Source organism: Ovis canadensis, chromosome 22 (assembly GCF_042477335.2).
Source record: "Ovis canadensis isolate MfBH-ARS-UI-01 breed Bighorn chromosome 22, ARS-UI_OviCan_v2, whole genome shotgun sequence".
NCBI classification, from domain to species: domain Eukaryota; kingdom Metazoa; phylum Chordata; class Mammalia; order Artiodactyla; family Bovidae; genus Ovis; species Ovis canadensis.
This window is the reverse complement of record NC_091266.1, coordinates 38,246,801-38,272,551: the sequence shown is the minus strand read 5'-3', so window position 1 is coordinate 38,272,551 and position 25,751 is coordinate 38,246,801. Positions and strand designations below refer to the sequence as shown.

The window sequence follows — 25,751 nt, the reverse complement described above, 5'->3', positions numbered from 1 at the left end:
ATGTCCCTGTTGGGTTCAGAGAGGAAACATGACTTCTGTGGCACCAGCACCATAGAAAAAAGCACAACAGCACTTGGCAGTTCTCTCTAGTTCATGTTTATTAGTCTGCCTCAACCCCATCCATCTTACACAGGAATGCAAGTTAATGTGTTTCAAAGCCTATTATAAAAAACAAATACCACTTAAAATCTGATGTATTACATTTTTATTTCACTTTTTTTCCATTTCTTTAGAAAACAGTCATCTCCTCGCTAGCAGCTCTCTCCCCTAGACTGGGGGAGGGGAATGGAGGAGGTTGGGCACCTCCAAAGAAAAAGGGATGGGGGAGAAGGGCCCAGGGTTACCTCCTGAGGTTCTTCTGGGCCTGTTTCAACAATGTGTCAAAGTCAAGAGAATCAAATTTGCTCTTTACAGGAGCAGGGTCAAAGTCTTCCCGGTTGGAGTCTACAAAGGTAGAGAGAGACAAACATCAAGGTCTCTTTGAGTACACCTCCCAACCACAGGGTCTCAAATGGCCAGCTACCTCTCATATCTATACTGGATGGAGCTAAAATCTCCTGAATTTTAAGTCAAAAGACAGAAGAGCCCCCATTTCTCCTCTCATCCCACCCTTTAAGCCCTTCATGTGTCAGAGGAAGACAAGTCTGCCTCTCAAAAGGCTGGGGATTCTTCCAGGGAGGAGATGGAGTATACCAAAGGCTCAGGGCCTCCCTCCACTCACCAAGATCAGAATAGCTTCTCTTGCAGAACTGCCTGCGGCCCCCAAAGCAGAGATCAAAGGGCTGTTCATCCGCCTGCCTCAGCTTGTGGCCACTCTCAATGGCTGCAAATGCCTCCTCGGCATACCGGTAAGTGACGAAGCCATAATTGTCACTGGAGGGGAGGGTGAGACAGAAGCTGAGATGGCTATTTGGGCACATGCCGTGGAGAAGAGACAGCTCCCCAGGGTACAGGGACTGGAGAGCTTCTTCTCATTCCCCAAATAGCCAACCCTCTGATTGTAGAGATGAAGGTGTCCTACACTGCCCAGCACACTGGAGCATTCAGGAAAGACAAAGCACTGAGACAGATAATAGGACAGGAAGGACATCCTGAGCACAGGGCCCAACCTCACCCTTGGACACGGAAGTGGATGGTGCACTCCTCAATCTCCCCAAAAACAGAGAACCTCTGTTTCAGCTCTGACCGAGTCATGCGGCCAGGTATCTTCCCAATGAAGACCACTCTTCTCTCTTCCTATGTTGGGTCAAGGAAAATTGACACACCATGAGCCGAAGCCATAGCTGCAGATGGCTCTGTGAGCTCATGTCATGGCTCAGGCACAAGCCCTCTCCTCCTGGGACCTGTTCCTCTACTCACTATTGCACGCTCCTTCTGCAGTACTCTCTGCCTTTGGTAATGGTCGTGTGAACGATAAGAACTGTACCTGCCAAGAGAAAAAGGTGCTGTCAGCCCCCTAGACATTAGACAGCTCAAGTCTCAACTCATAGGTTCTTGCACCCCAGATGCACCAACTCCCTGAAAACATGCTCACCGCCGCCTCCTGTCACTTCTCCGGCGAGGAGATGGAGAGCGGGATCGGCTTCGGGAACTAGATGATGAGGATGAGGAAGAGGAGGAGGAAGATGAGGAGGAGGAAGAGGAAGAGCATCTTCGGGAACGTCCAGAAGAACTGCAACTGGACCTAGAGAACAAAAGATCACACAGAAATGGAGGAGTGGAGATATCATCCATTTACCTCACCTTGGCCCCAGCCCTGCCTCCCTGTCAGGAAGCTCAGGACCAAAGGCAGAGAAAAGCAGAGGAGGTGCAGAAGAAAAGCAAACTGAGAACCTCATGAACTTTACATGTTCTAGAGTATCTGGGCATTGATCTTATTTATTGTCAATTATGCAATTAAAAATAGAAGAATATCTAACAAGTCAGAAAGAATAAAAATAATACTCAGAGATAAAGTGCTGGGCCCTAGGTACTACAACAAGCCGAGGGGTGGCAGGTGTAAGGGAGAGGTGGGAGGGCAGGCAGGCCCGTGTCTCTGGAATCCTGCTCCCCTCATGTCTCACAGGAGTACTATGATTATAGCATTAAGGGGAGGTGACTGTGCTAGATCTGTAACAGACGACATACCTGAAGATAAGCTTCACCACCAAAAACCAAGAATTCTTCACTGATGAAGTGGAAAAATTGGGGTCTATTATAGAGAAAAAGGTATTCCCCCAAAGTAGATGAGGCCATAGTGACACCCAAAGGACACCAGACTCTTTCCTCAACAGATGATTAAAAGAAGGATTATTTGCCATTAACAACCCACTAGGCCCACCATCCCACATCTACCAGAAAACACAAGAAATAAGGACTGATACAGTTCAAAGGAATCAACATGGTCAAGACCAAACCCTAACGGTCTCTCCCAAGGCAGGTCTCTAGGAAGCAGGAGATCTCAGAGATATCCCAATCTCCAACAGGGGACAGAAGCTATCTTTTCACAGCTTGCCTCCTTCAAATCCAGGGAAAGGGAAGAAGACAAAAGCCAAAGACAGAAATAGAAAAGCCTTTGTGCCTGAAAGTTCATCAAACTCAATGTGCAAAAGCTTTCAGAGTAAGCCAGAGGAGAGAACTTCGAAAGTGGAGAGAACCTAACAGGCCATCAGAGCTCACCTTCGCCACCTCTTGTGTGGGGGGGAGAGGGACCGGGACCGGGATCGGGATGAGGAAGACGACGATGAGGATGAGGAGGAAGATGCTTCGCTGGTCCGGGTGGACCCAGAGCTGACAGAACGGCTGCTGCGGCCACGGCGGCCTTGCCAGCCCCGGCTTGGGGGGCTGGCTGACCTGCAGGCTTTTCGATAACAGCGCACTGACTGCTGCTTGGCTGAGGGATCAGGGAGAGTCCTAGTGTTCATGTCATTCCGGCAGGGTGAGGCCTCAGGGGACAGCAAGGCAGATGGGGCAATGCAAGGAGTTTGGGGATCTGCCTGCTCTTTGCTAGTCCTGTGATCAAGTGGCTTCTGGGAGGCAGCTGTGCCTGGAGGCACAGAGGTGACTGAGCCCAGGGACAAGACAGGCTTGATGGTGATATCCTGATGGCGTTTGACGTTCCATCGGGAGCCCACCTCTGGAATGACTAGGGCAGGCGTCTTTTTTGGGGGGGTCCTGCTCCGAACACAATAGTCATGGTCCCCAGAGCCCACATGGACTGGACTAGGGCCACGGACCCCTTCGTGGAGGCGGGCTGCAGCTGGATGTTTGGCCTCTGTAACTCCTTCAGGCTTCAGGGTTCGCTCCTGGGCGGTGGACTTAGGAGATTTGGCTTTGGCCAGCAGAGAGACAGCAGCCAGGGGCTTCCATAACTGATGGGGAGGGGTAGCTGGAGGGGTGAGCCCTGTGAGGGGAGGGAGGATGGAGATAGCAGGATGAGATCCGATTCTACACTTCTAAGCACTGTGTATACAGGCTCCAGAGAACCCCACTTCATTTCACAAAGTGTACTAACACTGATCAGCAGCCCAACTTCTCCCACTGTTACAACCGCTCCTTCCCACGAGCTCCCCATCTTGGAGACCAGCAACAGAAACCCAACTGGCTAGAGTCCTCCTGAACCTCTCATTGCCCAAACCCAGCTGGTGGCCAGGTCCTGTCTGTTCCACCTCTTCATTCTTAGACTCACCCCCTGCCCCCGGCACTGACTGACTTCCAGGCTGCATTTTCCCTGAACTCATGTAATCATCTAATAATCTTCTACCTTGGGCATCACACCTGTCCACCTGTCTTCTACATTCCCGCTGGAGGAAGCACTCTAAAACCAAACTGGTAAGACTTTTTCAATTGCTTCTTCAACGTACAATATAAAGTCCAACCAGCTTAACAGGGCCAAGTTCCCATAACCTGGCCTCCTACTTAACACTCCAGCTTTCTCTCTTCCGAGCTCTGCCCACCACCCTGATCAGCCACTACACTCCAGCCAAAACGAACCACTCATTTCCCAAAACATACCGATACCAGGCTAGCTCTGTTTCTTCAGTTCACTCAAGCTGTTCCAACAACCTCAAATGCCCCTGGTGTCAGTGATTTTCTCAAGCCTCCGATTTGAGGATTACCTTCTGTATAACCCTGTTCTGATAGTCCCTCTTCAGACCCCACTATAAACCAAACAGGTTTCTTTGACACACAACCTCTGATACTCGACGTGCTCATCTGTTTACACATCTGCCCCCTGGACTGTGAGAACCTCAAGGACGACGATCAGACTTCCGTATCCCCAACACCTACACACACTTGCTGCAGAGCGGGCTCTACAAACATTTGCTGCATAAACTAATCAAAGGCAGAGTTCCCCACCCTGAACCCACCTGCCACGTTGGCCAGTTCTGGGGCTTGTAACCGGTCTAGGGGCCTCTTCTCCTGGGGAGTGTCAACGCTGCTGGCGGGGGGAAAAGGGAAAGCCTGGTTCATTGCCTCCTCAACATCTGCTTTCCTCATGAAGCAACAGGAAAGGGGGACGTGCAGAGAGGAATAGGGGGCACAAACTGTCCCAATCATTCTCCTCCAGCACAAAAAGGGTTTTAGTGACTGAACTTTATGTAAGTTGGATCTCAGCTCTCTCCAATTTCTGGAGGCAGGCTGACTATGACCTTGATACCCCCCACCTCCTCCAAGCCGGGAGCCTCTTGTGCCCGGCTCAAACCAACCCAAAATCAATATGGAGGAAAATATGCTTGGCAGAAGAGGATGGGGTATCATGAACATGAAGGAAAAAAAAGGCCTCTTGGTACTGGAAGAATGGGGACCAAGGAGGTCCAGGATACCTGTGTCCTCCAAGGAATCAGGGAGCCCTAGCCATGAACATCCTCCCCCATTTTTTTCTTACACCATCAGCAGTGTTTTGAGCAACCTTAAAGCCTGTTAAATAAAGGAAAGAACCCCCCCAAAACACAACTCGCCAGAACATAGAAGGCATCACCATTTGAAACCCCAGACTGGAATCAGCCAGAGAATGGTTCATATATATCCTCCTATGTATCACCCAAGACAATGCTCAGTAGTGATGGGCTGAGCCAGGGGTGGGGAACAGGTAAAGACTTTAAAGCTGACTAAATGTCCCTTAACAGAGGCATCCAGTTGACAGTCCTGGAGCGCCGGCCGGCTGCTGACCAACAGCTGTAGGGTAACTCACTCACATCCCCATACTTACCCTGAGTTTCCTACAGCCAGGCTGTCAGCAGGAGCCGGGGGAGGGCACTCCTTTTTGGCTGCAAAGAAACCATACTAGTTAAAAGCCCAACCAGACGTTCCATACTGAGGAGGCACAGAACCGCTGGCTTTAAGACACAAAGGAGGAAAATCCATTTTGCCTACATACTCCATTGGGGTCTCCCCAAAGAAATCCATTCTCCTCCAGTGGGTACCCAACAACTATTTTTGTCTCTTCTGCTTAAGAACAAGCACACACTCCACCGAATCAGAGACCGAGTCCCAACTCCTAAATCTAGCATTCCAGGTTCTATATAATCCACCTGATTAACTTGCTAGTCTTATAAGCTACTCTTGATCTACACTTGTACTTTGCCTTGTACTATAGATACCTATTGTCAATTCAGGAGTCATTTCTGCAGATTCCTCTCCCCAGTTAGATCATAAGCTCCTTGACAACACGACATAGCATCCTCCACAGCACCTAGATCCACACTTGTACTGAGAAGCTGAACTAGCCATTGCCTTTCAAATACACCATATGTGACCTTTCCTGTACCTCTGCCTTTATTCACCACATGCAGGCTCTCTGAATTCCTGTCTTCCAAGGCTCAGCTGGAGAACTACTTCCCTCTAGAAAAATATCCCCAATTCACTTGGATCTCCTCATCCATCCACTCTTTATAGCTCTTGTCATGCTGTACCCTCTCCCTGGCTTGGATTGCATCAGTGGAATTGTCTTCCCATTCCAATTAGGGGGCCACTCTAGTGGCAGACTCCCCTTCTCCCTCCTCCCAGTTTAAGCAACTACAGGGCTGGGCCCAAAAGAAACATCAACAGAAAGGGTTTCCTCACCTTCTGATTTCTCAAATTGCTCCAGCAGACTGGACAGGTCCGACGCCTCAATTCCTGCAGAAGCACACAACACAGGATTGGAAACCTGCCTCTATCCACTGAGCACACTGGTCCCAAAAGTTCCAAAACACCTTGCTTCTCTCCCTATGCCCCCCCTGTACACTGTGATAAGTAAACCAGGGGAGTAACACTCCCTGAGAAAGAGAATCAAATCAACCAGACTTCTCTCTCTCAAGGATTCTAACAAAGGTCAGCCTCATGGAGGCTTATCCTGTTTTACAGAGGACACTTCTCACACAATTCTCACGCCATTCTTCACAACTGAACTGTGTGGCACTCACCAATCTCACTGATGAAAGCCTGCACCACGGCCTCAGGACCCTGGGTACGAGGGGTAGGTAGAAAGGACAGTTTCCTTAGACGGGCTGGGTGGACAGCAGGCAGTTTGGTGGTAGCACCCTGCCTTGGTGCCGGTGTGGGAACAGCCTTGGCAACAGGAGAGGGTGGTTTCTCCTTGGGCCTAGTCTCCTGTGGCTCAGGCTTTAGCCTCTCTGATGCAGGCTCCTCAATAGCCACATTCTCAGCAGACACACACGGTGGAGCCTTGATCCGAGGGCTGTGCACTGGGGAGGACGCCTTGTGTTTCAGATGGGGAGATGCAGGCACTAGCTTGACCTCCACCTGGATGGGCTCTGTCTGTGGAGCTCCCTGGCCAGCTGCCCCAAGACTGAGGGGAGGAGCCATCGGCACAGCTGGCACACTTTCAGGAGAGCCAGCTGGGATGCCACCAGGCTCCACCTTGGGTGGGGGGACAACTCTTCCAACTGAGGTTAGTGGCAAAGGAGGTGGGGGGACAGCAGGCCAGAACGGAGGGTGTTGCAGCCCTGGGCCCCATCCCAAGGGCCCGTAGGTACAGTTGGAATTATACGGTGGGACTGGGGCAGGAGGAGGTACCCAAGGCACATTGCAAGTGGGGGGCACAGCATAGGCACCTGGAGTACCAGACACTAGGGGCACCGTTGGAGGGGGGGGCAGGCAAGGATAGCCAGAAGGAGACACAGGAGGATAACAAGGCCAGGGTGCCACAGAGGCATAGTGAGTATAGGGATCAGGTGGCACTGGCCCCAGAGACATCGGAACATTAGGAGGCTGCAAGGGTGGTGGAGGCAGACTGGGCACAGCTTGCCCATTTGTGGGAAGGGGCAGCACAGGAGTCATGCCCAGCCCACCAGTTGGAAAAGGCAGAGCAGTGGGCATTGTGGGGGGCATGGGCTGCACAGCAGGAGGTGGCAGTCTTACTGGCAGCAGTTTCTCTTGGGATGGCACCTGCTCAGTAGGAGCTGAGGCCATAGGTTTGCTCACAGGTGGCTCAGGACTAGGAGAGGCAGGGCTGGGGCCCACAGACCCAAAGCCAGCCTCAGGAGGAGCCTCAGGACTTCTCTGCGGAGCTGTCTTCTTGGCTGGGGCTGGAGGGATGACAAGACAAGGGATGTCTGCCAGCCCTGTGGGAGTTTCTGGGAGGCTGGGCCACTTCCCAGCAGGAGGCTGAAGGGTCCTCTCTTCGGCCCCTGGCTGGCGCTGCTGCCTTCGTCGCCGGTACTCAGATAGGCTAAGAGGCCGAGGCCTGACTTCCTGGGTTGTGGCACTGGTACCAGTTTCTCCCTTCAGAGGACCTACAACCTCCCTGACTTCAAGACTGTTGTCCTTTGGGGGTTCTGAGGACTCTGATTCCAGGAGGAGCTGGCCACCTGGATTCCTCTGGGCTGATGATACTGCACCACGTCTGGGATCAGTTGGCCTAGACTTAACCAGTACAGGGTCAACTGGAGACAGGTCATTGGGAACAGAGTCAACCTGTACTGACTTGACCAGGACAGGGTCAACTGGAGACAAGTCGTCTGAGATGGGAACAACCACTGCAGGGTCAGCTGCTGCTGAGTCAGCCAGGACTGCATCAGCTGAGAGAGGGTCAACCAGCTCTGAGTTCGCTGAAGCAAGGTTAGTTAGCACAGGGTCAACAGGTTCAGTGTCAGTCGCAGTGGGACCAGGGTCAACTACAGTGGAATCAGCTTCAACAGAGTCAAGTGGCATGGGGTCAGCTTGAGCAGAGTCGACCAGTGAGAGATGCGTTGAAACAGGGTTGGCTTGGATAGGGTCAACCAGGCTGGGGCAGAGGTCTACAGGATCTTCTTTAGCAGGACTAGCTTGCTCAGTACTGCTCTCCAAGTTCACAGAGCTGGGCTTCTCCAAGGCAGCTGCCCAGGCCCGAGCCCAAGCTCGGGGCTTCCCTCTACCATGGGGAGGCCCAATCTCTCTTTGAAGGTCCTCCTGAGGCAGGCTGCCTCCTTGAGAGGTCACCTCTGGAACAGCTGTAGACTGCCCACGAGAGGCCGACCTCAGCCTCCTGGTGTAGCCCTCTGCACAGGCAGCTGGCTGCTCCTTGCTCTTCTTCCTCCTGCCCTTTCGAGCCCTCTGGGAACTTAGCATTGTGTTGGCTGGTGGGTTCTGAGGCCCCTTGGGCGCCACCGGCTCCATGACCTCCCTGGGCTCCAACATGGAGGCTGACTCCAACTTTTCCTTTGAGTCCAGTGACAAGCCCTCATCCTTAGGGCAGAGGGTTTCCTTGGGAACAGCAACCTCTGTCTCCACCTCTAGTGGTGGCATGAGCAGCTGCAAGGCCGGACTGACCTCTAGTGTGTCATCCAGGAGCACAGGCTGGGGGCCAGCAGGGATCTGTCGCACCACAACTGGGATCTCCAGGTCATTGCCAGCTGTGGCCGCCTGACCCACAATCTCCAGCACCACACAATCCTCAGGCAGTGTCAAGTCATCTGGCTGCTCCTGAAGCTCATCCTCGAGCGCTGTCAGGTGGGTGAGGTTGGGCAGGCAGTACGGGTGCATGGCCCGCACCAGCTCACTTAAGGAGGAGATGCTCTCGTCTCCAGCTGCCTGTACTGCCATCTCTGCTGCTGCTGCTGCTGTTTTCTCTTCCTCCTCAGGACAGGCTAGGTGCATGGGGAAGTCTGGGATGCTGCTCACAGAGTTGTTAAGCTCCCCAGCAAGCATCTCACTGCTGAAGCCAGCCAGCTCCTCCTCTTCCTCCCCATCACTACGCTGCTGGGGAGGAGGGGACTGGCCCCAGCGGGTTCTTGACCTTGGGGGTCTCCAACTAGGAAGCTTAGGGGAGGAGGTCTCCAAGAAGGAAGGTGGAGAGAAGTCCCAAGGGGGATCTGCGAGCGCCATCTCAACCTACAGGATAGAAAACAAGACATAGGCATTTTCTCCAGGAATATATTTTTCCAGGCCTGTCTCCACATATTCCTCCCCCCGGGAGTCTATGAGGCTCCCTAGGGCAGGCTTACCCCACTTACTCTACTACTGCCTGTGCTGGGCCCCAGTGGGTCAGTTGCAGTGATGAGGTCACGTTCTGGGGGTGTCCGAGAGAGGCTGAGCAACCTGTGCAGCTAAAAGGGAGAAGAAGACCTGAGATGAGTCTGTGTTTCAGAACTTTTATGAGTAGGCCCACGGATGTGGTTCTAATCTTTGCACCATCCACACACCTCTGTCCCACACTTACAGAGGAGCCCTCCCGAGGTGACACGAGCAGCTCCGAGTCAGGAATGCTGTCAAATGGAGATAGGTTCTCAGAATCTGCATTGTCCAAGATCTCCGTCAGAGCTGTGAGCAGTGACACTTCATTCTGGTCCTCCAGAGATAATCTGCTCTGTTCAGGAAAGACAATAGGAAGGTACCACCACCATCCTAACCAAGCCACTGAGAAGGACTAGATGCCAAGAGAATCCCTCTCCTGGACTCAATTCAGCTCAATTTGCCAGAAAGAGACACGAGTACCAGGGGGCATGGGTTCCAATCTCATTTACTACCATCCACCACCTCTCTAGTATCAACAGAGACCTGTCAAAATTGAGTCTTGAGTTTGTTTCATACCCTCTCCACTCTCAGTTAAGATGTGGGATGCTCAGCAGACAGCCCTTGACTAAGCTGGAACTGGATTCAAGACAAAGATTAGAACCCTCTGGACATGTAAGTCAGGGGCCCAGGCAGGGAGAAAGGCTGTGGACTATATCAGGTCTGCCAGGATATACTTTTACATGGGACACAGCCCAAGTCTCACCTAGAAATAAAAAAACACTTCAAAGACTCAGGTTGAGTACCTGGGAACCAAGGTTCTGGAAGTCACAGCCCCAGCTCACCTCTCCAAGGCTACCAAAATCTTCAATGAGGGAGATGAGGGAGGCATCCATATAGCTGTGCATGGTCCCCAGCAGCGCCCCATCCTGCAATATCAACTCCTCCATCTCCAGGTCCTTGTCCCTCAAACAGGGGCCCAGCCGAGACAGACTGACAAAGCCAGAATCATCGCCCTCCTCGTGCAGCAGCGCCTGGGACAAAAAAGGATAAGGTTAGAAAGGCCCCCTGGGCAGCTATTGACACACTCTGTAAACCAGGTGCCCAGCCCTCCGCCAGTGGCCTTGGACTCAGCAGGAGCCCCACTACAGCCACGCCTCTAGACTTGCTGGGCAAAAAATAGTTTAGACTCCATCTAGACATACTCGGAGCCCTCGAAATTGATAAATTGGGGAGTAAAAAGATCAAAAAGACCAAGATTGTTCAGAAGAGTCATCTGCCAGCAATGATGAAGACAGACATTCTGAGGAACACACCGAAGGGCAGGAGGTCAGGGAGCTGGCGATTCCAGTGACAACCAGCTTACCTCCCTCAAATCCCACTTACGCCTCTGTTCTCTGCTTAGCTCAAATCCCAGTCTCAACCACCATGAGTGATAGACACATTTATTTCCAATTTCTGTGCTGAAGGCATTATAGTGTGCCACCCAACCTCTCAAAGGTAGTTGCAAGGGAAAAGTCTCTTCTCTGCCCAGTCAGAGCAAAAGAAGAGAAAACTTGATTCTGTGGACGGGCAAGCCCCACCCCATCTCTTCCCTGAGAAGGAACAACATCTTCAGCCTTGTCAGGCAGGGAGCCGCCCGCCCAGGCCTGTCACAGAGTGTGGGTGTGGGCAGGGCTAGAAGTGCCTGGAAGGGCTGGGGAGGCCAGAGGTAGAGGTATCTTCCCTAGAAGAACTATAGATAATACAAAGGCCGGAGAAGAGGAACAAACATGGACAAGCCAGTCTCCCCTCTCCTCTCACAGCAAAGGGAAACTCTGCACCTCTTCCAAAAGAAAAAAAAAAAGCAACAGGTGGGATGCATCTTCCCAATCAAGCCAAGGAGTTACAATGCCCAATGAGAGGAGAGGATACCTGGGGACATTTTAAGAGGCCAGGTCTCCTAAAGATGAAGAGAAAGGTGGCAGGTTTTAGGCACTCACTCCTCCCAGGCCTTCACAATCCTATAATTATAAATAGCACCTGAATAGCACCTGCCTCAGCAAACACTTCTAGGTGCACAAAAAGGCTGCACCTCAACTTGCCTTGCCACCTACCTGACCCAGCCATTAGGCTGGAATCCCAAGATGATGCCCCAGCTTTATGAACCACTCATCACCACTTCCATCTGACAGGTACTGGAAACCCAGTCAGAGAACCCCCTCTTCATCTGACCTCACCCATCCCTCCCCCCAACCCCCAAACAGCACAGCTCCCAGAGTACCAAGGATCATGGAGGGGCTAAGCTAAGGCTAAGAGTGTTAGCCACCAGCATCTCTAACTTTAATAACCCCCCCAACTGGTTTTCCCAGTCAGCCTGTCCCTGCAGGGTTCAAAATCAGCTACGAACTTGAAAATACACATTTGATCACCTCTGGAGACCCTCCCTAGTCCCCTCCAAGGGTATTTTCCTGTTCTCAACATTAGCTTTAAGTCCTTAAATGGATTACAGTGGTCCTGGTATCCCCCACCAGACTCCTCCCGGATGTCTTCTCTAACCACTCTCTCTGGCCACACCAGCCATACAGGTTTCTCCAATAAGCCATGTTCTCTCCCCGCTGAAGGCCTTCACCCACTATTCCCTCTGAGGAAAGCTCCTCCTTCCCCTTCCCCCATAGCCTCACTTTAAAATGTCTCTTTCCAGACCCTGCAAGGTAAATTACTACTGCTGATTATATAATATGCTGCACTTTCCTTTTGTCTCACTCATCATCATTTATTGTCTAACATGATAAAGACATAGGATTCTGGAGGACAGGGGCCATGTGTGATTTACCACAATATCCCATGTTTGAACATAATGGAATCTCAGTACCTGGCTAACTGGACTAGCTTCCACATACTCATCTTTGTGTGTATCTGTGGTGAACAATCTCTCCGTGAGACCTCCAATTCTAAACAACCTAACCTGGATTATAGTTGGATCATGGATCCTTCCTGCCTCTCCCCCAAAGGGTTGGGGTGGGCAGCACCAGCCCCACAGCATGTGGCCTCTGAGAAAATAAGAAAAGAGGAGGTGGGCAGCTTCCAAGTTAGAGCCCCAGAAGCCATCTTCCCCCTCCAAGGCCTGAATTGCTCTGCTAGAACTGATATTACCCGACAGCCTGCAGCCCAACTCCCACCTAGAAACCGAAAAAAAAAAAAAAGGATTTCAAGGACTCAGCTTAATTGCTTAAGAGAGATAACAGTCCAAACTAAGTCTTGCCCACCTCCACTCTGGGTGGGAGCTTTTAAGAAGACCTGTTGAGGAGTACGACGATAACACTTTAAAGTAAGAATAACTGAAGACCAAGAAAAAAAGATTATGACAGAATTTCCCCCCACTCAATAAACGTTCAACTAGTGTTGAAGAGTTCTCAAATCGCCTCCAACTTTTGTCATCCCCAGAAAAAATTCCAGAAAAGCTTAAACACAAACCATCTCAATTTATATATCAATTCACAGGAACAGGCCTTAGCTGCCTTCTCCAGAGATGTGGAGGAAAAGCGAGGAAGAGAGGATTCCCTTTCCTTACCTAAGCCTGCCCCATGTAAATGTTGATACCTCCCATACCCCTTGAATTAGGAGGCAGGACTACAAGCAAACAAAACGCCAGCGCCTGTGACTCATAAGCCACCCCAAGCCGGTCGGACAGAAGCCGCCACTAGCTCACTCCACAGCCCTTCAACCTCAGCTCTCTACCCTTCCCAACACACTCCGCCATCAGCAGGACTACACGCACATCTGGAAAGTCCTTCACCATCCGTCGTAGAGAGGCGAAGCGGGCCAAAGCAGAAGGAAAAAACTCCTTCAAGGTTCTGAGCAAAGTTGATTCCAGCAGCCCCAACCTTCCTTCCAAGTCAGGGGCCCCCCGCCGCCGATCGGAGATGGCGGGACCGGCTGAGACACACCCAGTTCCCGGCAGTGCGGCTCCAGCGCCGAAACCAGGTGCCGGGTAGCCTGGAGCGGGAGCCACGTGGACATTCCCTCCCCGCCCCCACGTGGACCCGCGGCCCCCCCGCCCCCGGCCCAACCCACGTGGGTGCCGGGGCCGCCTAGAGGGGGAGGGGAAGCAGACAAGTTCTCCCGGGAAAATCACTCCCCCCACCCCACGTGGCTCCGAAAAGGCACTGCGGCGCGGGGCTAGAAGCACCCCCCACTCAGCATCCTTAGAGGAAGGTCTTACGCTATTACTTAAGTCTGAATGCCTGATCACCCCCCCACATATGCGCCAGGTTTCCGACACCCGGCTCTGCCCCTCCAGCGTTCCGGAGCAATGGCCATAAGGACCCTGCTTCTGCCAGCATATCCCCCAGCAAACGACCCAGACCCGCTCGGTCCAACCTGTCTCGCGCAGCCACCCGGCATCGACTCCCGAACGCTTCTTCCCTTTCCTGTGGCGTCCACGTGTCACCGCCCGGCACACGCCGCTTTGCAGCCAGCCGCGGGCCGCCCGCTAGTCTCTCACCTGCTCCCCGCCACTCACAGCGCCCACGGTGCCATATGGTGCTTGGCTCCGACTCCCCCAACCGGTGCTGCGCACTCCACCGCCAGGGTCGGGGCCAGGGCCCCCACTCGCAGGCGGCGCGATTCCGTCTCTCCGTCCCCGGCGCGCCGCCATCTTGGCCCCTGAACACCCAGCGCAGCTCTAATCGCCGGCGCCGCCTCGCCCAGCCGATTGTCGGAAGGGAACTACAACTCCCGAGAGACCATGCAAGACTACGAATCCCAGAAGACTGAGTGGTGATATCGATTTGCACCCGGGAAGACGGCACTGGCCTCGCGAGGGAGCCTGGGAGTAGTAGTCGCATTCAGCAGAGCCTGAGGGGCACGTGGTACAGGCATTCGGTAATGCATGATTTTGTGTTGCGCTTGAGGACCTAGTTTCGGAGCGCGAAAGAGATATTTACCTTTTGCTCATCTTTTTATTTTTTTAATCTGCCCAACTGTCGAAGCGCCCTCTTTGACGTTTTACCTGCTGCTCGTTCCTTTTGCCTTAGTCCAAGTGGGCCTGTGTTTTGAAATAGCACCCCCTCATGGGCACCTGCACTCCAAGAGCTAAATCTCACCTGCTACACTGCGGCAGGGTAATTTAAGTTTAATTTTGTTCAGTTGCCCACTCTTGTCCGACTCTTTGCGACCCCATGGACTGCAGCGCGCCAGGCACAAATTTAATCTTAGAACACCACATTATCGTCGGCTCTGAGATACTCAGAGACCCACGCTGGCGCCTCATTGCCAAGTTTAATGCCTGCTATTGCAGATTATCTTGTTGTCCTCCAAAGACAACAAGCATTCTCCTGCTTTTGTTTTTCTCTGTGGAAAACTTGAGCCTCAAAACATCTTTGATGCTCTGTTTTATCCTGGAAAGCCTTTTTGGTCATCCCAGCCAAACTCGAGCACTCCCTGAATTTCTACAGTCCATAATTATCTCTATTATTTACTCATTTGGCATTTAGAATCTCCTTCATATTGTTTTCCTAATTTTCTTTTTTAAGTTTTGTATTACAGAAGTTTAAAATTCATTTCAGAGTACAAAACTGTTTAAGTAAGATACTTGGCCTACAAATTCCAATCCCCAGATTTTAACCTTGTCACCATTGGGATATATTCAGCCACATTTTCTGTGAATATAAAAATGTATAGCTCGTAGTGAAGAAACATTCAAGCATTACATTCTGTCCTAGTCCCAGAGTTTGTAAAGGTGAACCCACTGGGGCTAGCTGGAGAAGAGAAAAGTTTGTTCCAGAAGGAACTGAGGGATCATAAGGACTTCTAAACGTGGGAAAGGGAGGAATAAATTATTTGTTAAAAATTAGTTGTATATTTTTTTTCCGGACCTGAAGAAAAAACAAAGCCTGTATAATGAAATCTAACTCTTGGAGAACACCAAAAAGGAATTTTCAAGTTATTTTTTATACAACCTAGCTGTTCTAATTAGCATATAATCATTTTAGCCTTTCTAAATAAAAGGGGGTTGTTCTAGTTTGGTTTGGTTTTGGCCAAGCTGAGTGGCTTGGGGGATTTTAGTTCTCCAACCAGGGACTGAACCTGAGCCCTCCCACAGTGAGAACTTAAGAGTCCTAATCACTGGAACCACCTGACCACCAGGAAACTCCCCTAAGGGTTTTCCCTAAAAAGAAGTGTTAGGGATAATATATTAGTCCATAGTTTGTTCCAGAACGAACTGTGGGATCATAAGGACTTCTAAACATGGGAAATGGAGGAATAAATTGTTTTCAAAAATCGGTTGTATATTTTTTCCAATTTTTAATCAATTCATTAACCAATATTTACTGAGATCTGAGTACCAGTTCCATTAAATGAATGTATCATTATTTAAATGAATATATGGGCTTCCTTTGTGGCTCAGCTGGCAAAGAATCTGCCTGCAAATGAATATATAATTTAATAGAACTACCATTATTTAAATTTTATTTGTGATTCCTAGTTTTTCACTATTACAAATTAAGTTACAGTGAATATTCGTATACATATATCTTTCCTTCTTTTTTGCCATGGTATCTTAGTTCCCTGACCAGGGATGGAACCCAGCCTAGCAGTAAAAGCTGCAAGTCCTAACCACTGAACTGCTGGGGAATTCTCCCCCCACCTTTTTTATTTTTGCACACTCTTTATGTGAAATAGTTTCCTTGAAAGAAGTTTGCTAAGTTAAAGGCTATATATGTGTGTAAAAGTGTTAGTTGCTCAGTGGTGTCTGACTCTTTGTGATCCCGTAGACTATAGCCTGCTAGGCTCCTCTGTCCATGGACTTCTTCAGGCAAGAAAACTGGAGTGGGTAGCCATTCCCTTCTACAGGGGATCTTCCTGACCCAGGGATGGAATCCAGGTCTCCTGCATTGCAGGCAGATTCTTTACCATCTGAGCCACCAAGGAAGCCCCATATATATGTATATACATTTGAAATGTCAGTTCACTACAGTTCAGTCGCTCAGTCATGTCCAACTCTTTGCACCCCATGAATCGCAGCACGCCAGGCCTCCCATCCATTACCAATTCCCGGAGTCCACCCAAACTCACGTCCGTCGAGTCGATGATGCCATCCAGCCATCTCATCCTCTGTCATCCCCTTCTCCTCCCTCCCCCCAAACCCTCCCAGCATCAGGGCCTTTTCCAATGAGTCAACTCTTCACATGAGGTGGCCATAGTATTGGAGTTTCAGCTTCAGCATCAGTCCTTCCAATGAACACCCAGGACTGATCTCCTTTAGGATGGACTGGTTGGATCTCCTGGCAGTCCAAGGGACTCTCAAGAGTCTTCTCCAACACCACAGTTCAAAATCATTAATTCTTTGGCACTCAGCTTTCTTCACAGTCCAACTCTCACATCCATACATGACCACTGGAAAAACCATAGCCTTGACTAGACAGACCTTTGTTGGCAAAGTCATGTCTCTACTTTTGAATATGCAATCTAGGTTGGTCATAACTTTCCTTCCAAGGAGTAAGTGTCTTTTAATTTCATGGCTACAGTCACCATGTGCTGTGATTTTGGAGCCCCCAAAAATAAAGTCTGACACTGTTTCCACTGTTTCCCCATCTATTTCCCATGAAGTGATGGGACCAGATGCCATGATCTTTGTTTTCTGAATGTTGAGCTTTAAGCCAACTTTTTCACTCTCCTCTTTCACTTTCACCAAGAGGCTTTTTAGCTCCTCTTCACTTTCTACCATAAGGGTGGTGTCATCTGCATATCTGAGGTTATTGATATTTCTCCCGGCAATCTTGATTCCAGCTTGTGCTTCTTCCAGCCCAGCGTTTCTCATGATGTACTCTGCATAGAAGTTAAATAAGCAGGGTGACACTATACAGCCTTGACGTACTCCTTTTCCTATTTGGAACCAGTGTGTTGTTCCATGTCCAGTTCTAACTGTTGCTTCCTGACCTGCATATAGAATTCTCAAGAGGCAGGTCAGGTGTTCTGGTATTCCCATCTCTCTCAGAATTTTCCACAGTTTATTGTGATCCACACAGTCAAAGGCTTTGGCATAGTCAATAAAGCAGAAATAGATGTTTTTCTGGAACTCTCTTGCTTTTTCTATGATCCAGCGGATGTTGGCAGTTGGATCTCTGGTTCCTCTGCCTTTTCTAAAACCAGCTTGAACATCTAGAAGTTCACGGTTCATGTATTGCTGAAGCCTGGCTTGGAGAATTTTGAGCATTACTTTACTAGCGTGTGAGATGAGTGCAACTGTGTGGTAGTTTGAGCATTCTTTGGCATTGCCTTTCTTTGGGTTTGGAATGAAAACTGACCTTTTCCAGTCCTGTGGCCACTGCTGAGTTTTCCAAATTTGCTGGCATATTGAGTGCAGCACTTTGACAGCATCATCTTTCACGATTTGAAATAGCTCAACTGGAATTCCATCACCTCCACTAGCTTTGTTCGTAGTGATGCTTGCTAAGGCCCACTTGACTTCACATTCCAGGAATCTGACTCTAGGTGAGTGATCACACCATCATGATTATCTGGATCATGGAGATCTTTTTTGCACAGTTCTTCTGTGTATTCTTGCCACCCCTTCTTAATATCTTCTGCTTCTGTTAGGTCCAAACCATTTCGATCCTTTATCGAGCCCATCTTTGCATGAAATATTCTCTTGGTATCTCAAATTTTCTTGAAGAGATCTCTAGTCTTTCCCATTCTGTTGTTTTCCTCTATTTGCACTGATCGCTGAGGAAGGCTTTCTTATCTCTTCTTGCTATTCTTTGCAACTCTGCATTCAGATGCTTATATCTTTCCTTTTCTCCTTTGCTTTTCACTTCTTTTCTTTTCACAGATATTTGTAAGGCCTCCTCAGACAGCCATTTTGCTTTTTTGCATTTCTTTTTCTTGGGGATGGTCTTGATCCCTGTCTCCTGTACAATATCACGAACCTCCATCCATAGTTCATCAGGCACTCTGTCTATCAGATCTAGGCCCTTAAATCTATTTCTCACTTCCACTGTATAATCAATAAGGGATTTGATTTAGGTCATACCTGAATGGTCTAGTGGTTTTCCCTACTTTCTTCGATTTAAGTCTGAATTTGGCAATAAGGAGTTCATTATTTGAGCCACAGTCAGCTCCCGGTCTTATTTTTGCTGACTGTATTAGAGCTTCTCCATCTTTGGCTGCAAAGAATATAATCTATCTGATTTCGGTGTTGACCATCTGGTGATGTCCATGTGTAGAGTCTTCTCTTGTGTTGTTGGAAGAGGGTGTTTGCTACGACCAGTGCGTTCTCTTGGCAAAACTCTATTAGTCTTTGCCCTGCTTCATTCTGTACTCCAAGGCCAAATTTGCCTGTTACTCCAGGTGTTTCTTGACTTCCTACTTTTGCCTTCCAGTCCCCTATAATGAAAAGGACATCTTTTTTGGGTGTTAGTTCTAAAAGGTCTTGTAGGTCTTCATAGAATCGTTCAACTTCAGCTTCTTCAGCATTACTGGTTGGGGCATAGGCTTGGATTACCGTGACATTGAATGGTTTGCCTTGGAAACAAACAGAGATCATTCTGTCGTTTTTGAGATTGCATCCAAGTACTACATTTCAGACCCTTTTGTTGACCATGACGGCTACTCCATTTCTTCTAAGGGATTCCTGCCCACAGTAGTAGATATAATGGTCATCTGAGTTAAATTCACCCATTCCAGTCCATTTTAGTTCATTGATTCCTAGAATGTTGACATTTACTCTTGCCATCTCCTGTTTGACCACTTCCAATTTGCCCTGATTCATGGACCTAACATTCCACATTCCTATGCAATATTGCTCTTTACAGCATCGGACCTTGCTTCTATCACCAGTCACATCTACAACTGGGTATTGTTTGGACATTGTCAAATTGCCCTTTAGGAAGGTTGTATTAATACACATTCCCAGGTAGTTCTCTGGCAGTCCAGTGGTTGGGACTCCATGCTTCCACTGCTGGGGACATTGGTTCTATCCCTGGTTGATTGGGAAACAGATCCCACATGCCACATGGTTCAGCCAAAATATTTTAAAACTAAAAAATTACATACATTCCCACAAAAAAACTCATGAGAGGAGAGGATCTCTCATTATGGCCTGAATTATATGCATTGTTCCCTCCACCACCATGGGCAAAATTTATGTTGAAGGGCTTCACAACCAATATATTTGGAGACAGAGCCTTTAAGAAGGTAATTAAGGGTAAATGATGTCACAAAGGTGGGGGGTCTAATCCACTAGGTCTAGTGTCAGAAGAGAAAGAGACATCTGAAAGCCAGGGAAAGAGGTCTCACTAGAAACCAGCCTTGCCAGCTGACTGATCTTGAACTTCCAACTTCTAGAGCTGTGAGAAAATAAATTTCTATTCTTTAAGCCACTTAGTCTGTGGTGTCCTGTTATGGAAGCCTGGAAAGACTCATACAACTTCCTTTCAGTTAGTTTCTTATTACTCTTTTGGGTGAAGTGAATCTGTTCTGGCAACAATAAAGTTTATTTCCAATAAACTTGGAAATAATTTGCCAATAAGAAATTAGTAAGAACCAATACAGGGTGCATAATTCTTCCTCTTTGGAAGAAACATCCTCTAATAGATGCTCTGTAAATGCTGGTGATTTGGGAACTAATTATGGTCAATATTATGATGATTAGGCTTTGCGAAGATTAATGTTTTTTTAAAAAGCAGAAAGTTGTGCCCTTTTTGCTTTATTTAGCATCTGATAAAACAATATTTACCTACATAGGGTGTATACATGGAATATACTAAAAGAGAGAAGAATGTATCTCTCCAGTACCACCTAGACAGGGGTGTTGTGGCTACTAGTCTCCTTGGCAGGCTACTAGTCTCCTGGCCTAAGGGCCAGGAAGGAAGACCTCAGAGACACTGGCCACCAAACACTGGGTGCCCAATTCCATCGTTGCCTGACTCCATGTTCAATAAAGACTCATCTGAGTATAATAATTGACTTCCTGTATCATTTTCTATGGGGATAAAGTGTGTTGATCAAGTGAGACAAAATGCTGCGTTCACATAACATCTATTGCTCGATGTGAATTAACAAGTCAGCATTCCGGTTTTATTGAATGCCTACTATGTGCCAGGCACTGTTTTAGGCACTGGAGATACAGGAATGACAAAACAGACCAACACACACAAAAAGCAGCCTCCCTAACAAAGTTCACATTCTAGTGGGGAGACAATCTCCAAGTAAATGAAGAGTCAAAATAGTCTCAGAGCGCCATAAGTTCTGTCAGAAAATAAATGGGATGGGACTTCCCTGGTGGTCCAGTGATTTAGACTCCATGCTCCCCATGCAGGGGGACAGGTTCCATCCCCGATTGTGAACTAAGATCCTGTAGGTCAAGCATGCAGCCAAAAAGAGAGAGAGAGAATTAAATAAATGGGATGGAGAGTGTGGAAGATAAGAGGGGGCATTTTCTTTTTTAACATGGTATGATCAGGTAAGGAAGAGAACATATTTGAAGTAAGACATGAACCACAAGAAAGACCTAGCCATTCAAAGAGCATTCCGTGATAAGAAGAAAAGTCAGTGCATGGGCTCTCAAGTGAGAACACATTTTTTTGTGTTTAAAATGAAAACTAGTTTAACTAAGGAGTTCTAGAAAACAGACAGAGTAATACCAAGATAATGCTTCATGTGTATTTATTTTTTAATTTATTTTTTGCTTCATGTGTATTTAATTTGTGTGAGTCAGTCTCCTGAACCTGATGAATTCTGATTTACTTCCTAAATTGAACCTCCTGACCTATAACACTGAGCACCAGACCTAGTCTCATTGAAAACCCCCAGGATGATTTCCAATAATCTTGTCTCCTGTCATTCACACTTTCTTTTTTTTAAATTTATTTGGCTGCACTGGATCTTGTGGCATGTCAATTTTTTTTGGATTTTTTTTTTTTAATTGCTGCATGAGGGATCTAGATCCCTGACTGGGGATTGAACCCAGGCCTTCTGCACTGGGAGCACCGAGTCTTAGCCACTGAACCAGAGGGTGAAATCCTTATTCATACTTTTATGTAGTTCTCTCCCATAACTGTACCAGAATTGGTCTGTGTGACCAATAATATAAGGAAGAAGTGATGATATATTACTTCCAGTAGAAGTGTCAGTCATGTCCAACTCTTTGCAAACCCATGGACTGTAGCCTACCAGGCTCCTCTGTCCATGGAATTCTCCAGGCAAGAATACTAGAGAGTGGGTAGCCATTTCCTTCTCCAGAGGATCCTCCCAACCCAGGGATTGAATCCAGGTCTCCCACATTGCAGGTGGATTCTTTATCAGCTAAGCCGCAAGGGAAGCCCAAGAATACTGAAGTTGTAGACAACAAATTTCGTTATTCTAAGATGCTAAAGTTCAGGGTATCTTGTTGCATAGTAGTAGATAATTAATATGCCTGGTTTATAGTTACTCTTCCAGGGAGATGCAAACTTTCAGGCAATATCCCTTTTAGTGCTTTATTTTTAGACCCAAACAACCCACCTGTGAGGAATGGTTTACAGTCCTCAGCTTGCTGTCTCCTTGCAATATCCCTAGGAGAATTCTGTTAAAGTAGGGATATTATTGTCCCCATTCTGCTGAGGAAGAAGTTGAGGCTAAGAGAGGGTTAAACAATATGCCCAGGGGCACAGTGAGTAGTTGTACATCATGTTTTCTTTGGTTCCTCTGTTCCTAACAGCCTATCCTCCACTGTACTAAGCAGTTGCTTATGGAAGGAGAGATGAATGAATAGGTTTCAACCCTTTTGGTGAGAATCCTCTGAAGGGGTAGGGACCCTTTCTGAAGGAAGTATTCCCAAATATTGGCATGCCTAAGAACCACCTGAGGCACCTCTTTAAAATTCAGATTCATAGATCCCTTTCCTCCAGAGGTAAGGTTTCCTGCTAAGGAGGATGGGGCCTTCTACATATTTAACAGATTTCCTAAGAGTTTCATATACTTTAAGTAACTGCTTTAGCAGAGAAAGAGATGGTAGTGGTAAATGGTCACGGTGATGGTAAATGGACAAGAAGGGAAGGAATCAAGTGTTGGAGCTGGGAAAGACAAATCCTATCAGAATTCTTATAATCATTTGATAAATATTATATGACACATATCAGGCTATAGGCACCTTGTTAGGTGCTGGGGACAGAGACATCAATAAGATATATCATTACCATCTTGATGGAAAAAGCAGATTCACCCTTGAAAGAAAGAGGAATGTTGGGGCTTCCCTGGTGTCTCAGTGGTAAAGAATCTGCCTGTCAATGCAGGAGACACATGGGTTCAATCCCTGATCTGGGAAGATTCCACATGCTGCAGAGCAACTAAGCCCATGCGCTATCAAGCCTATGCTCTACAGCCTGGGAACCACAACTACTGAAGCCTGGGCACCCTAAGGCCCATGCTCTACAACAAGAGAAGTCAACCCAGTGAGAAGTCCACATATTGCAACTAGAGAGTAGACCCGGCTCACAGCAATTAGAAAAAAGCCCACCCAGCAACGATGACCCAGCACAACCCCAAAAAAGAGCAATGCGAATGAGTATTTGAGGGAGTTTCAGGGGTAAAAGAAATGTGGGCAAAAACAGACAAGGCTAAGATAAGGTCAGGAAAAGGAGTTGGATGGGACAGGTTCTAGGAACTGCAAGAAGCCAGGAACTCACCTGTTCTAAGGCCAGTCTAGCCCACTGCTTCTGCTGTTTGCCTGTCTGTGGGACTCATCCCTTCATTTTTTACCACCTCACCTCTTCTGAGCACCTCCCACTTTGCTTCATCCCCATGTCCAGAGTCCATCTTGCACTAATGACTGGTATTAAAAAATACTGGTGGGCTTCCCTGGTGGCACAATGGTAAAGAATTCCCCTGCCAATGCAGGAAACAAGGGTTTGATCCTTGATCCAGGAGGATCCCACATGTCCCAGAACAACTAAGCCATGTGCCACAACTAGTGAGCCTATGCTCTAGAGCCCGGAAGTCGCAACTATCCATTTTGTGTCCTAGAGCTCCTGCTCTGCAACAAGAGAAGTTACCACAATAAGACCGTGTACCTCAACTAGAGAGTAGCCCCACTCGCTACATCTAAAGAAAAGCCCTCACAGCAACAAATGCCCAGCACAACCAATAAATAAATAGAATTTTGTAATATAAAGATGAAAAAATAAAAATACTGGCATGCCACTGAATTATTTATTATTATTATTATTATTTGCCATGCCACATGTGGAATCTCAGTTCCTGGACCAAAGATGGAACTTGTGCCCCCTGCAGTGGAAGCACAGAGTCTAACCACGGGACTACCAGGGAAGTCCCTGAATAATTCACTTTAAAATGGTTAATTTATGTCATGTGATTTCACCTCAAAAAAAGAAAATACTGGGTGCTCAAATCCATCCATCCAAATCAGCTAAGCCTGCCACCCTCAAGGACCTTGTCATTAAGGACCTTCCATATAGACTCACTGCCTTCCTACCAGGGCTATCTGCCAGGCATCTGTGGGTTCTCCTCTCATCTGTGCAACACAATTTCCAGAGATGCTCCAGTGATGTTTCCCTCTTCTTCCCCAGGTCTTGTCCAAACTAGAAGCAAAGCAGAAAAGAGCACTGGGTCAAGTACTTGTTAGGTGTATGACCTGAGGCAAGTTACTTAACCTCCCTCAGCATGGTTCCTCAAGGAGATGAAACTACTTAATCATCCATTCAACAGTATTGAGATATTTTCTTAAAAGGAACAGGATCAATAGATCAGCTGGAATGGGAGTTGAGAGTGGTATCTTCCCAGAAGAGGTGAAAGTATAACTGAGGTTCAAAGGAGACATTAACTAGTTAGTAGGCAAAGAAGAGGGAGAATGTTTTACAGAAAGTTTGAATTTATTAACCTTTCTGAATCTGTTTTCTTGCTTGTTTAATGGAACACCACTTTCTTCCAAAGGTCATCATGAAAGGTAAATGAGATTTCAGGTGTGAAACACCTAGCACAGTACCTGGCACATAGTGTAAGCTCAACAAATGCTGTTTTTCTTCTTCTCTGCCTTCTGCCTTCCACCTGTGTAGTCTAGAAGGGAACTTTAGGTTCAGAGGAGGCAAAGTCCCCTATAGGGCGGGTTATAAGCCCCTTTGTCCACTCAGGTGATTGGTGATAACCATGGAATCTGGCCAAGCTAGTTGTTTGGAATGAGTGGCCTTAGGGGTGAGTGGTTACAGGATTGTGTGCATCCATCCCTGGTGGCTCAGAGGATAAAGAATCTGCAAAGCGGGAGACCTAGGTTCAATCCCTCGGTCAGAAAGATTCCTGGAGAAGGGAATGGCTACCCACTCCAGTATTCTTGCCTGGAAAATCCCATGGACAGAGGAACCTGTATGCTACAGTCCATTGGGTTGCAAAGAGTTGGACACGACTGAGTGACTAACACACAGGGAGTGAAAGGGGTCAACACAATCCAGCCCACTTCTGAAACTTTTCAAATAACAGATAACCTCAAAGAAAGCAGAAAGGAGCTAATGTATATCGAGTACTGACTACATGACTGGTATTGGGCTAGACGACTGGGCATACACTGTCTCATTTGATTCTCACCAAGCCAGGGAAACCAAGTAATTTTCTAGTGAGGGGTAAAGCTGGAATTCCAAGTGAGGTATCCAAAATTCCAGGCTAAGGTTATATTGCTTTAGGTTCCCTTTACTCCCTATAGTGCTGACCTCTGCCCTGGGGAATGTGGGGAGGAGGTGGACACAGGCAAGGGATGCTGCCAAGGGAATAACTGTGTAAGTGTGGACAGCTTCATTCACATCCCTTTGCAGGCTTCTATCTGCAACCCCGCCCTGTCCCCCCACCCCCACACACTCTTTGCCCTCCAGAGGGTGGAGATAGGGAAAGCTAGGGGTGGGGGAATCCAATGTGGATGGAATGCTGGAGTTAGTGAGAGGCTGCACTAACAGCTCCCTTCCCCCACCCTCTCCTAAGCACAGGGCAGGGGATACCCATCTCCTGGCTGGTTCTCTTTTCATCCCTAAGACTCTGCATCTGCCCTTAGCTTCACTTCCTGCTCCCTCAGCAAAAGCTAAGGGGTCTCATAAACACTTAAGCCTCCACATCTGTAACCCTCCCCCAGCCAGTCAAACCAGCTGTGCGGACTCTGGGCAGGGGTGCGGGAACCTTCACTATCAATCCCCACCTAAGTAACAAAAGGAAGGAGGACCCACCGCCCAGTCCGAGCCAGAAGCCTAGGAAGGGGACACCGCCCAGGTCCCCAGCATCTACTGCTGGAACTCACTATGAAGCTTAAGGAAAAAGAAGCTAGCAGCTGGGGACCCCCTCCCAGAAGGGAGGGGGCCAACTCTCTCTTCCAGACGGCT

General features: G+C 48.3%; 1 protein-coding gene and 1 pseudogene across 13 annotated transcripts; one reads left to right on the top strand and one right to left on the bottom strand.

Moving 5' to 3' along the window:
* Positions 1–188: 188 nt before the first annotated feature.
* PPRC1 (PPARG related coactivator 1) lies at positions 189–24,984 on the bottom strand. 13 transcript variants are annotated; one of them, XM_069567336.1, is made up of 15 exons: positions 24,380–24,984; positions 23,870–23,975; positions 10,260–10,448; positions 9,623–9,769; positions 9,408–9,509; positions 6,387–9,294; positions 6,046–6,099; positions 5,192–5,249; positions 4,350–4,420; positions 2,659–3,382; positions 1,535–1,684; positions 1,360–1,426; positions 1,115–1,236; positions 722–873; positions 189–444 (listed from the first exon to the last, which is right to left on the bottom strand). In XM_069567336.1, exons 2-15 carry the CDS (start codon positions 23,906–23,908, stop codon positions 341–343), a joined length of 4,887 nt encoding a protein of 1,628 aa, XP_069423437.1. In that variant the 5' UTR covers positions 23,909–23,975; positions 24,380–24,984; the 3' UTR covers positions 189–340. The 13 variants fall into 13 exon arrangements, with proteins under 13 accessions (XP_069423437.1, XP_069423432.1, XP_069423433.1 ...); XM_069567331.1 differs by lacking the exons at positions 23,870–23,975; positions 24,380–24,984 and adding an exon at positions 13,901–14,091; XM_069567332.1 differs by lacking the exons at positions 23,870–23,975; positions 24,380–24,984 and adding an exon at positions 13,901–14,091 and having other exon boundaries at positions 4,350–4,417.
* Positions 15,080–15,196, top strand: LOC138428013 (small nucleolar RNA SNORD22; annotated as a pseudogene).
* Positions 24,985–25,751: the final 767 nt, after the last annotated feature.

What these genes read in the sequence shown, in the direction of transcription:
- PPRC1 (XM_069567331.1), bottom strand. Translation starts at nt 14,053, where the DNA reads ATGGCGGCGCGCCGGGGACGGAGAGACGGAATCGCGCCGCCTGCGAGT. An exon ending in GCAATTTGAGAAATCAGAAG is followed by an intron (nt 5,250 to 6,045) that starts GTGAGGAAACCC and finishes GTTTCTTTGCAG; the next exon opens with CCAAAAAGGAGTGCCCTCCC. An exon ending in TGCAGAAGGAGCGTGCAATA is followed by an intron (nt 1,237 to 1,359) that starts GTGAGTAGAGGA and finishes GACCCAACATAG; the next exon opens with GAAGAGAGAAGAGTGGTCTT.